Source organism: Cucurbita maxima, unplaced genomic scaffold (genome assembly GCF_002738345.1).
Source record: "Cucurbita maxima cultivar Rimu unplaced genomic scaffold, Cmax_1.0 Cma_Scf00686, whole genome shotgun sequence".
Lineage (NCBI taxonomy): Eukaryota > Viridiplantae > Streptophyta > Magnoliopsida > Cucurbitales > Cucurbitaceae > Cucurbita > Cucurbita maxima.
This window is the reverse complement of record NW_019272702.1, coordinates 935-13,445: the sequence shown is the minus strand read 5'-3', so window position 1 is coordinate 13,445 and position 12,511 is coordinate 935. Positions and strand designations below refer to the sequence as shown.

General features: G+C 37.5%; 1 protein-coding gene across 1 annotated transcript; it reads right to left on the bottom strand.

Moving 5' to 3' along the window:
* Positions 1 to 2,348: 2,348 nt before the first annotated feature.
* Positions 2,349 to 12,192, bottom strand: LOC111474800 (myosin-6-like). Its single transcript, XM_023119686.1, has 13 exons — positions 12,141 to 12,192; positions 11,586 to 11,714; positions 10,996 to 11,139; positions 10,613 to 10,758; positions 10,357 to 10,525; positions 9,932 to 9,990; positions 9,663 to 9,819; positions 8,856 to 9,005; positions 8,640 to 8,776; positions 8,406 to 8,552; positions 8,205 to 8,306; positions 2,610 to 2,667; positions 2,349 to 2,531 (listed from the first exon to the last, which is right to left on the bottom strand). The coding sequence occupies exons 1-13, from the start codon at positions 12,141 to 12,143 to the stop codon at positions 2,349 to 2,351; spliced, it is 1,584 nt and encodes a 527-aa protein (XP_022975454.1). The 5' UTR covers positions 12,144 to 12,192.
* Between the last annotated feature and the right edge of the window lie 319 nt (positions 12,193 to 12,511).

Sequence of the window (12,511 nt, the reverse complement as noted above, 5' to 3'; positions counted from 1 at the left end):
TCTGTTTTGGATTAAAAACTCTCTAATTGAATTGTTGCAAAATCCAGTGCACATATTTTTTTCGTAAGTCAAGGATGTCTCTAGGACTATCCATTTACCAAGTTTAGATCTCCCCTTGAAACTCGAACGTGTTGTTTGACCACCTTTTGGAGGTAGAAAGAAATTGGATGGAAATAAAGTTGGTAGATTTCTGGGAAATGATAAGAGATATTCTGTAATTTCAAGAAAAATCAGCCCTCGTCTTTCATTTTACAAATCAAGCTGAAGAAGGAGAAATATTGTAGTTGGAGCTTGTCAATGATAATCAACTCCTCAGAAGTTACGCGAAAGTAGTACAAAAGAGGAGGTCAGATGCTTCTACATTTTGGGTGAGGAAAGAAAAAGAAGTGGTGGAAATGAACTTCAATACTATCTTTATGGTTTACAAATTGCTAGCTCACAACCCTTGGAAGGACATTTGTGATGCTTAAGAGGTTTATTTTCAATCCAAGATTTCTATTAATCCCTACATGGAAGATAAGGGGTTGTTGAAATTGAGTGTTGATTTTTCTCGGTTGGACTTTCATGGAAAATGGAGGCAATTTGAGAAATAGTCCCAAAAATAACACAATCATCCAAAGCTTATTGAGGGATATGGTGGCTGGATTCCTTTGCAGAATTTACCTTTACCTTATTGGAAACGATCTTATTTTGAAGCAATTGGTTACCATTTTGGAGGTTTCGTCAATATATCTTCCCAAACTCCTAATTTTATTTATTGTACTGCTGTTAGCAATGAAGTTAGAAAAAGTATTTGTGGTTTCATTCCAACTGAGATTGCGGTAACATATGGGTAGTTTGAAAATTTTCTCACATTTTGGGGGTATATATTTTATTGATCCTCCAAGCATTGATCATGGGGATTTTTCTATTCTTAATTTTACCAATTTAATGGATCGAAAGAGAATAAATTAAGCTATGATGGATGAAAGTTTCACTTTTCCATCGAAGGATTTTATGGCCAAAGATTTCGAGTTGAATTCTCTTCCTTTGCATGATCAGCTAAAGGTGGATGATCTTTTTCTTCAAGATGACCTTCAGGTTACGCAAAAATTCACCAGCTACTGTTTGGTATTCTCAATCGTTTATTCAGGTTCTTATCATTTTAAACCTATACTGAATGTCTCTATAATGAAAAATAAACTTATTGAAGTTGGTATTCTCAATCGTTTATTCAGGTTCTTATCATTTTAAACCTATACTGAATGTCTCTATAATGAAAAATAAACTTATTGAAGCCTACCCTCTCTATTATACTAAGAAGAAAGATTGCTTTGGTATTTCAGAAAATTAAGAGATCAATTCAAACGTTTTGGAATAAGCTTGTTCTCTGCTCCCCACTTGCTTAAATAGGAGCCCCTTCACAATCTACTAACTCTTTTACTCTTTCAGTGATCACTCCTCCAAGTTGAAATGACACTTTAACAAAACGTATCATTGACCCTCCTATCACTAAGTATCCTATCTCCTCTCTAATTATTCATGATTCCGAATATGATGCTAGTATGAGCAGTGATGAATCTGAAGCATATTTAGTTGAGATATAAAATTTTCTGTCGAAGACTCTTTTGCAGAAGCATTTTAAAGTCTTTTTCGGTGTTGACAAAAGGAATTCAGTTGAAGCTTCATAATCAATAACAAAGTATCCTTCAATTCCTCCCAAATTCTATTCACCAAAGGAATTCAGTTGAAGCTTCATAATCAGTAACAAAGTATCCTTCAATTCCTCCCAAATTCTATTCCTTAATTGAGGTTTGTGGATTACATATGAAAGAAATCACTCCTCGATCACCACAAATTACGATATAATTGTGCTTTACTCATCCATTTTGATTGTCCAACAATGAGAATTACTTATTGGTAATCCAGTCTCTGGCGCCTTTTACTTTTTCATGTTATCTTGAAGATCATTTTTAGTTTCAATTTTTTATTCATTTTAGAGTTTGAAGGTTGCCTATTTTTTGGAAGGTTACGGGGATGTTTACTTTGGTGGTTTGGAGTTCTGTTCGGTTAGGCGTATTTGAGTAGGTTCTCAGTTGTCAAATCTCCTCTCCTTTTTGGAGCCCTGAGATCTTGGCTTTATTTTGATGTTTTGATTGAATAATTATTTTAGGCCGTTTGTTGAAGAGCATTTAGTATTATTTGGATTGTTAACAATATCCTTCTTCGTAATCCTTTTTAGTTGTTTCTTTTCATTTCTCCGTGGAGCTTTGTATCTTTTAAGTATTGGTCTCATTATTTCAACAAAAATATGTGTTTCTGTTTCAAAAAAATCTTAGGGATACTTTTCATAATAAAAGAATAATACCCTAGGAATACAATATAAACAGGTCTACAAAATCTGCAGAAAAATTCAAATTAGTCACGAAAGGAAAGAAACTCTTCTGCACCTTCTCAATGAGATCAAGAACATCCTGATTATCAATAAATTCAATATAACTCCAGTTAATTTCTTCTTTTGTATATTCGTCTTGCTCCATCTTGAACACATGCTGTAAACAACATTGTTCAAGTTAAATTTCAAGATCCAGGAAAGTAAAGAAAAAAAGAGTACACAATTCAAGCTCCACCTGGTTGAAATGTTGCTGCAATTTCTCATTTGTCAGGTTAATACAAAATTGCTCAAAGCTGCATAGACCAATACGTACAATTCCATTTAGATAAATTAGATAAAGTAAGGGCTCAAAACAATACGTACAATTTCATTCAAAACAATACGTACAATTTCATTTAGATAAATTAGATAAAATAAGGGCTCAAAAGAAAAGATACCTCCAATCCTAATATATAAATAATATCAATATATTAAAGATCGCTAAAAATATATATTTACAAATAAAAAAATGTAGATAAAATTATTGATTTTATTTGAAAACGCAGAATGTTTTTGAAACAAAAAAAACCGAAACAAATCCTATAAAGAAAACGGAGTTGGGAGTATCACAATATTAAATGAAAAATAAAACAACTAGCACCAAATTCATTCTAGATGAAGCATTCCCAAAGCGAGTATTGTTCTTCCAATACACTCTCGGGTATGTACTATTGCAACACACTTTTTAGTCACCCTACAATTTACCAGTTTGTTATTTCTGAAGGTTATTCTAATGATATTTGGATGAACAAAATCCCATAAAACAAGTTATTTGTTTCAACAACAATTTTTGACGGGGAGTAACACCGCTAATTGGGTGCAAAAGAGGGTTCCTTTTTCTCATTTTTCCATCTTTCCACTAATGGGTGGTCTACAGCACTTGGATTCTTCACTAACCTATACTGTTAAAATGCTAGAACAGATTTTAAAGGAGTCAGAATTAGTATGCAATAGCAAAGACAAAGCTCATGATTCTTTGGAGCAACACCTTTATAAAGCAGAGCCAAGATTACTTGGGATTGTGCCATCAATATTTTCATTTGGCCAACCATAGATCTTTTGATAACAAAGATACATAATTGGAGGAAGTTTCGGAGGTCATCAGATTTCTGGGTATACAATTAGTGTTACTCTATAGAGTTTTTCTTTTGTAAATACTTCTTTCTATTTATCAACGCTGGTTACATTTTCTCTTGGGGCAGAGGGGGTTTAAGCTCCTTCAGCCTTGCGTGGCTGGAAATGATTTCTTTCCCCTCACCTTTTCCTCTCTCAATGGAACAGTATGCTGTTTCCTACCAATCAAATTATTGATAGAAGAGAGAGAAAAAAATGTATGGTATTTCCCTCACAATGTATTGATTCTCGGAGGAAAACTCTTGCCCTAAGGAATACAAAGCTCTCAGCTGATTAGAGAGAGCTAGTAAACTCTCCCTTTTCTCTCTCAAGACAAAAACTACTAAATGAAAGCATAAACGAAAAATAGACACATGACCACAGGCCTAAAAGCACTCCCTCCAGTCCCTCACTTCCCTCATGCACCAGTGGTCCCTCCTCAAATTCTCAACCTCTAACTAACTTGTCAGAGGTATATTGGCTTTCTTGCCCCTCCTCTAATAGGCTTACCTAGTGTCTAACAACACTCCTGGCCTGCAAGAGAACCTTTATGAATGTATATTGGCTTTGAATTTTGAAACATGAAATAATGAATGTATGGTGGCCTCCTTTGGTAATGTAAGTTTTTAAGCCACAAGTCCTATTTTCTATCCAATTCGGTAAGGCCCAAAGTATTTGAGCGCCAACTTTTCATTCCTTCAATTGGAAATTGAAGCCTGCCTAAATGGTCTAAGTTTCAAGAAAACCCAATCACCAACATCCAGCATCATCTCTGGTTTCCTATCTGTGAATTTCTTCATTCTCAGCCTTCAAATGAGTCTTCAGCCGATCTAAAGTGGCATGCCTCTCCATTAATTGTTGATGTAGTGTTGCGTTAGCGTCTCAGCTTCCCCATAAGATAACAATAGCGGTGAGGGGTGTCCATACACAGCTTGGAAAGGGAATGATAGCAATGAAAATATGAAATGTGGTGCTGTACCAGAATACATAGCTACTGCTTTGGTCTTTTCCCACAAAAGCAACGAAAGTATGTCTCTAGGCATTTGTTCACGATTTTTGCCCATCAGATTCTGGAGGTAAGATGTACTTCTACTAAGTTTTCGTGCCTTGAATTCTGAACTCAGTCCAAAATGACTAACAAAATTCCTATCATGGTCAGCGCAATCCGATGAGGATACTCATGAAGTTTTACTCCTTCTTCAATGAAAGTCACGACTATTGACTTGGCAGTGAATGAATGTTTGATGGCAATGAAGTAGGCAGCTTTACTCAAACGAGCGACTACTACCGGGGTGACATTGGATCCTAATGAAGTTAGTATACTTCGATCAAATTCATCAAAAGGTCTTCCCACACCATCTTTGGAATTTCAAAATGCAGTAATGCCCTACTGGTGACACCTCAAGTGATTTGTTCTGCTGACAAATCAAGCATTCTCTAACATAGTTCTTGGTGTCTGCTTTCATCCTTTCCCAATAAAGCTCTTTGGTCAACCATTTATAGGTTTGTATAAGCCCTGAATGTCCATCTAACACAGAATCGAGAAAAGTGTGTAGTACTGTTGGGATGAGAGAGGAGGTCTTCGTTAGGTAACCTTCCTTAGTACAGCAATCACCCTTGTGAAATAGAAAGAGATTGTCTTCATCTGCCACTAGTTGTTGGAGGGTTCGACTGAGTTTGGGGTCAGCAGCTACTTCGCTTTTGATACCCTCCACATCAAGAAGTAAGGGGACAGATAATTGAGCCAAGTGAGCAATAGGTGGGACTCTGAACCGGGCATCAACTGCCTTATTCTCAAGGTCTAGTCTATATTGTACTTGGTCATGCTCATTGATCCAATCTTGGCTATAAATCTTGTCTTAAGGCCGCAGTGCCAACCTTTTTTCGTAGCATTAGTATTTACAGGTTCCCTCGCCAACACAATCGCAATGAGCTCCCTTTCATATATCGACTTGGCTTGTGCTATAGTGGACAAGGTATGGCTGAAGTAGGTTTGTCATACAACTGATTTTCCCTCAAGATATTGAAGACACCTCCCAATGGCGTATGTTTTCTTCATATCCTGTGCTGTAAATTAATATATCATCAAAGTGTACCAAGATAAACTTACGTAGGAATGAGCGAAAGATCTTGCTCATCAATGCTTGAAATGTAGAAGGGGCGTCCGTAAGTCCAAATGGCATGACTAAGAACTCGTAATGTCCTCATGTATTCAAAATGCCATCTTTTCAATATCTTTCTCGTGGACATGAATTTGGTGATATTCTGATTTGAGGTCAATCTTCAAGTAAATGGACGATCCGTCCAAATCATCGAGGAGTTCTTCAACCATCAGGATTGGAAATTTGTCTTGCACCACGATGTTATTCAATGCACAGTAATCCACACAAACCTTCATCCTCCATCCTTTTTAATCACTAGCAGAACTGGGCTTGAATAGAGACTGACACTCGGCCTTAAGATTCTTGTTAACATCTCTTCTACTAGTTGTTTGATCTGAGTCTTCTGCACTTGAGGATATTGACAAGGCCTGACATTCATTGAAGGTGCTTTTTGAAGGTGTATACAATGATCAATTTCTCTTTGGGGTGGTAAGCCCTCAGGAGCTTGAAAAACATCTTCATATTCATTCAGGATTTGGAGAACTGACACAAAGACTTCGGCCATAAGTACCGACTCTGGGAGGATTGTCGTCACAAACATCATCTCCAAGGCTTTGCATTTTATGAGGAACCCCTCATCACTTTCCACCCAAAGATTTCATCATCTTCTTCAACGATACTGTCGATTTGGTTAGGCCTAGGCCCTCTTTCAACACACTTAGCAGCTTCTCTGCTTCAATGTTGATTGATAGGGTCGTCCAATCCATGCGTGTTTCTCCAAGGGTATGAAGCCATCGCATACCTAAAACTATGTTGACTTCCCCTATTCCAAAGGTAAGGAGCTTTCAACTATTGTCAATTCTTCAAAAGTGAGCACAATTGTCAATTCTCCAAAAGTGAGCACAACCCCTTCACACACTCCTTTTCCTTTCACCGCCATCCCTGTACCCATTAACTGGCCTTTGTCAAAGGTAAGTTCAATTTCTCAACCAAACGTTGAGGAATAAAATTATACATTTCTCCACAATCAATTAAGATCACTACTTCTTGATGATCGATCCGTCCTTTCATCTAAATGGTTCCGCCAACAAATTTTCCTCTGCTTCTAGAATTAAATTGTTCTCTTTCTACAATTTCAAGTTCCTCTCTGTTCGACCACCATAACCTAAATCTCCTTTGCTTTAAATTTGTGGCCAACATAATAATTTTCCTCGCAGCCGAAACAAAGACCCTTTTATCACCAAGATTGAAATTCTACATCAGAAAGTTTCTTCATCAGACCCTCTTTACGTGGCATGGCGGTGGGATTACTCGTCAGAGTGATCGTACGCATGGGGGTGTCATTTCCATCATCTTCTTGCCGACTTTTCCTCCATTCCAGTTTGATTTAGAGCAAGAACTTGGGCTTTTTCAACTAGAATGATAGGCTTCGAAGCTTCTAATCTGGCCACTTCATGATCCTCCACGCACAATGCCATTTTCATCATATTTGCTAACCCAATGCGCTACCAACACAACCTTAACAACTAGGTTGAGCAATCAACAACTCGGACGTGTAGCAGTATTCTATCATGGTGGTTTCTTACTTGAAGACAAGGAAACATCACAAAACACTACCCTGCTTCATCGTCGGAATCGTTCCAATAATTGCATCTGCAAATCATTCCATCCTTGAATGATTCCCATTCTTCCTTCCCACAATACCAATTTAAAGCTAATTCCTGAGAACCAAACTCAAGCATCTCAACCTTTCTTAACCTTACTCTTATCGCTGAAAACTTCCTCCACCTTCTCCGAATTAGGTTTTTTCTCCAGCGTTACATTTGAATCCGCCCATTTCTAGTTCTGTCACGAGCTTTCTTCACCTCTGACCAGGGTCGACCATGATCAAATCCAGGCTAGCTCTAATACAAGCGTTGCAAATGGACTCTTGAACTCATCTCCCTGGGACAGTCAGTCGCTCCACTGATCTTCATAAAACTGTGAGGGTATCTTCGATTCTGCACATCACTTTCTCTTATATTACTCCAACCTCAGCCTTCATATCATCCATCTCTTGATCTATTACATCGAGCCTTTCTTCAACCCACATCCGCACCATTTTTTTCCCAACCTCCCCAGATTATGATCTGATGCCAATTTGTAAGGTCTTTCCCTTGCAATGTATTGATACTTAGACGAAAACTCTTGCCTAAGGCAATAACAAACTCCCAGCCAATTAGAAAGGGCTGGTAAACTCTCCATTTCCTCTCACAAGGCAAAAACTACTAAATGAGAGCATGAAAGAAAATAGACACACTGTCACAAGCCTAAAAGCACTCCCTCCAGCCCCTCACTTTGTTCCCTCCTCAAATTCCCAACATTCCCTCTAACAAACGTGTCAGAGGTATATTGGCTTTCCAGCCCTTGGCTTCCTTGTTCCTCTGCATAATAGGGGGCCTAACCATATGATTCGCTAATGGAAGGTAAAATGAAAAGGTCTCGTGTTATATGTTGGCAACAAAAGATGCATGAAATTGCTAGGTGGGAGTTCATCCTCCACTAATGATGAAAGCAAAAGCATACCGGTTAAGCACCTGTTTGTCTTGAAACTCTCGAATCCATAGATATCCAGAACCCCGATTAAGTGTTTTGAATCACGATCTTGGCCAATTGAGTTATTAATCTTATCAACAATCCTGAGTCCATGAAGGAAATGTTTAAAAAGAGTCCATGATAGAAACAACAATGACAAATTTAAATTAAAAAGTAATTTAAGAATGAAACACAAAACCTACCAATCAAATAATCTTGAATATACGATTTTTGCCAAAGCATCCCTACTAAGAGTTGCAGATACTGTATCGAGACATTTAGTTATGGTTTCATCACGTGTAACTATCACACGAGTACACATTGAATCTTCAAGAGCCTTCTCATCACACCTGCGCCAAAAAAGAAAAAAAGTACCGATTACAAGGCTTCAACTATCTCAGACACCACTTCACTAAAAATAGGAGCAAGCTGATTACATGAATAGTTCTGCTGCCATTTTGAGATGGAACCGAGCTTTGTCATCCTTAGGTTCAGAGGAATCCGCATCCTTCCCCTTTGTAAATTCAACATTGCCCAAATGAAGTACTGCAGCTACCACTCGAAATATAGCATCCTAAAAATACAGACCTCAAATCAATTACTTGGGTAGGTTACATTCACTGGCAAGTCGAAGGTTCAAGAGAAAAGAATACCTGCTCAGCTGTACTTATTCCAACGACATCCATAGCTTCTCTAGTAGAAGTATATTCCTTGGATTCGTCCAGTCCATCAAGTTCATAGCAATTAGATTGATTAAGATAATGGAATGTTCTTGGATTCCCTAACTTATACTTTTCAACTTCCTGATCAAAAAGAAAAAGGAAACAATTGATTTCAAGGAGGTGAAAAAAAAAACCCTCACTACATTGAAAAGTGAGTTTACTTTCAACGAACAATAAAATTAAATGAACCGTTAGCGAAGGAAATGGACGTAAAACGTAGTTTAAACTCAACCACTACTCGTCAATTACTTTCATATATACCATACTAATTGCCTAAGATACATAACATGCCTCGGATTAGAACACAAGTACAGTTAACTACAATTGTAGAGATGGTAAAAGGAAAAGACCAATAAAGAAAGCATTTAAAGATGACGATTAAAAGAATACACAAAAAGAGGGAAAAACATATATGTGAATTTTTTTATTATAGAAGTACCAACTTTCATAAGAAAATGAAGAAACAAAATTCAAGGGGAGACCCACAAAGAGACGAGCCTCACCAATAAAAGGGAAGCATCCCGCAAGAGAGGCCCTAAAGAAAGCCACATTCAATACATCCTCCCACAAACTATCCCTTCTGAGGGACACTTACCTATTCCTTTCCAACCAGATTAACCACAAAACAACAAAGAAAGTAGCCTGACCTTTCCTATTTCTTTCCAACCAGAACCCTACCCTTCCCCCTCCCCTGAAAAGGGGGTCCAAAAAAATTCATATTCATGACGAGAAATTTACCTCTGTTGATGCACAAAGCATATAAAAGCAATGATAATTCCTCTCAGGATCAGACACTTGGCAAACACGGGAACGTTCTAATAAATAAGTTCTAATAGCAGCTCCAGAAATTCTCCAACTTCGGTCAAATTGGATCTCCACAAATTTACCAAACCGACTGCAGATACACAGTAATCAACTCAGAATCTTATTCCAGTAAAAAGAGCATATAAGAAAAAGCTTGGTGGTCAGAAAATGAAAGGAAAGAATTCCAAAAGTAGGTTGCCCACCTGGAATTATTGTTTCTAACAGTCTTTGCATTGCCAAATGCTTCTAGAACAGGGTTGGACTGCGCAAAGAAAATGTAATATAAAGATAAATTTGTCACCGACTTAATATCAAAAGTCAGGTGCTAAATTCTCAGGATGCGATTTGGAGGGGAAAACATTAGAGATAATAATACTATTAGGAAGAATTTAACTGTTAAAACAACGTAAGTTAATCATTATTGTAATTTAACCCAACAATAAGTAGGATATCCTATGCTTCTAGAACATAAGTTTAAATCCACTCATTTTGATTTCCTATTAATCAAAGGAGGGTATGAGCCTAAACGTAAAAGGCATCACAAATAATTGAATGATAAAATAGTTCTATCAAATGACTTCAGCCTTCAGGATTGATGAAAATTAACAAACCAGTAAGAAGTCCATACCTCTAGTACTTGCTGCTCTACAGAGCGTTCACCAGTTGCAGCCTTCCCTCCATCTCTCCCTCCAACATGGGCAAGATAGCGCATAAGCATCTTTGTACTCTCCGTTTTACCAGCTCCACTTTCCCCGCTAACTAAAATTGACTGGCTTATACCCTCATTAATCATCTGTCTGCATTTTTGGTGATTTTTAAATTTGAATGAAAAAATGAAACATTTAATTATTCAAAAAATGCATACATATAATGTGTGGGAATACCTATATGCAGAATTTGCAATGGCAAAGGGATGCGGGCTCAGCTCACCTAAATCCGCCCCTTTATATTGTTGCATTATGCCATTATCATATAAATGAGGAAGTCTTCGAAAAGGATTTACGGCTATTAGTATACCCCCAGTATAGGTCTGTGGAATTGCAAAGAAATTTTAAAACTAACCAGGTTAATACTCCAACTTAATCACAAAGTTGCAATATAACAGCTACAAGCCATTTATAGTGCCAACAACCGCACTTCTCAACCCTTTGCACGAAAGGGGACAGTTAGAGTATCAATAACAGAGACACCACAAAGCAACAGATCAAAAGCCCCCACCCCAGGGGAATGAACTTGCTAAGCTGGGGAGGAAATTGTAGTTACTCACATAAATTTCATTAACATCATAACGACATTTCAAGTTCTGTAGCAGTCCTGGCTCGTGTAAATAAGCTAGTTTTGTCATATCATCCACACCACATGATGGAAATTCAGGATCCTTTGGATAGGCATTTGATGATTTGGCCTCAACCTTTAGAAGAATGAAACATAACAGTTAGAAAGGGACACCGTTGTTTGTTTTTTATAAGCAAAGGAGCACAACAGATCACAAGTTAAGACACTATTTTAACCTATTGGCATTAATAATAAGACTGTTGTCCTAATTGTGTTGACAAGAAAAAAAAATGAAGCCAACAAACATCATGGTTACGACATTAGTCATCATGGATTTTAACAAAAGGAAATTGAAAATAACTTGTGACAAGTGTAGAAACTTTTTGAACAAAGCATCATCAAATAGTGCTACAAAACCTTTTTCAATCAATCAACACCTCGACATCAACCATTAAATAGTTCTACAAAAGCTTTATATATGTACAATAATGTAGAACAAATGGAATTCTGACCGAATGGTCAGCAGTATATAACAGTTTAACATAGCAAATCAAGTGTAACATCCTGCAAAGTATCACTTACAGTAGTTCCTGATGAACAGAGTACTCTGATATCTTGACCATTAACTGCCACTACTTCCCCATCTATCCAGGCTACCTCAGGATCCTCAATCCAAACAAGACACCCAACCGCTAGATTTACTTGACCAGCCTGTGGGACGAATAAGAGGTTTAATGTACCGAATAAATAGCAGGGTCTTCCATTTAAGTTCCAACACAAGCATATAAAAAGACATAGCTTAAACATTCACATTTGTATGTCAACAGAAAGAGAAAATTCACATTAGACACAAGAGAAGTAAAAACAGATTACTGACTCTTAATGCGTATATAAAAATATCCACAGAAATATAAAAAGTTGAAACGTAAATGATTTCTGGACTGATAAAGCATCTAAAAAGGAATGCATAAAAATCAAATTAGAGTGTTGATGACAATAACCAGACGGTTCAAATTTCAAAATTCCATTGAAGCTTGATGGAGCTTGGAGTTTGTTCCAGTCAGCTAAACTAAGGGCAACGAATTGAGTTCATTAAGTCATAACGATAAGGGCAGCAAATTGATGGAAAACGAATACCATTTCGGGACAAACTCGATCAGCCACAGATCCAAAGCGTCGAGGTAGCGAATCCCAAGCGCCTCAACGACAAAAAATCAATAGGCAATACCATCACACGAATTAACCATTCTAGGGATTTATCCCCGTCCCAACAGGCTCAGAACGGAAGCTGATAAAAAGGGATAAGCTCCGCTTGGCCTGCCATTGTCGTCGTTCGTTCGAGAAACCGTGAAAATGCAGAATGAATGAGAGGATTGAATAGAAGAGTTTCGTTGTGCTCAGTAGAGAATAAGGTGGGATTGGGAGAATTTTGATTGAAGTCGGGAGGGTTGGAGTTTGGAAGCTTTATGTGCCGGCATTGATGAGGCAATGGCAATGGCAATGGCAAT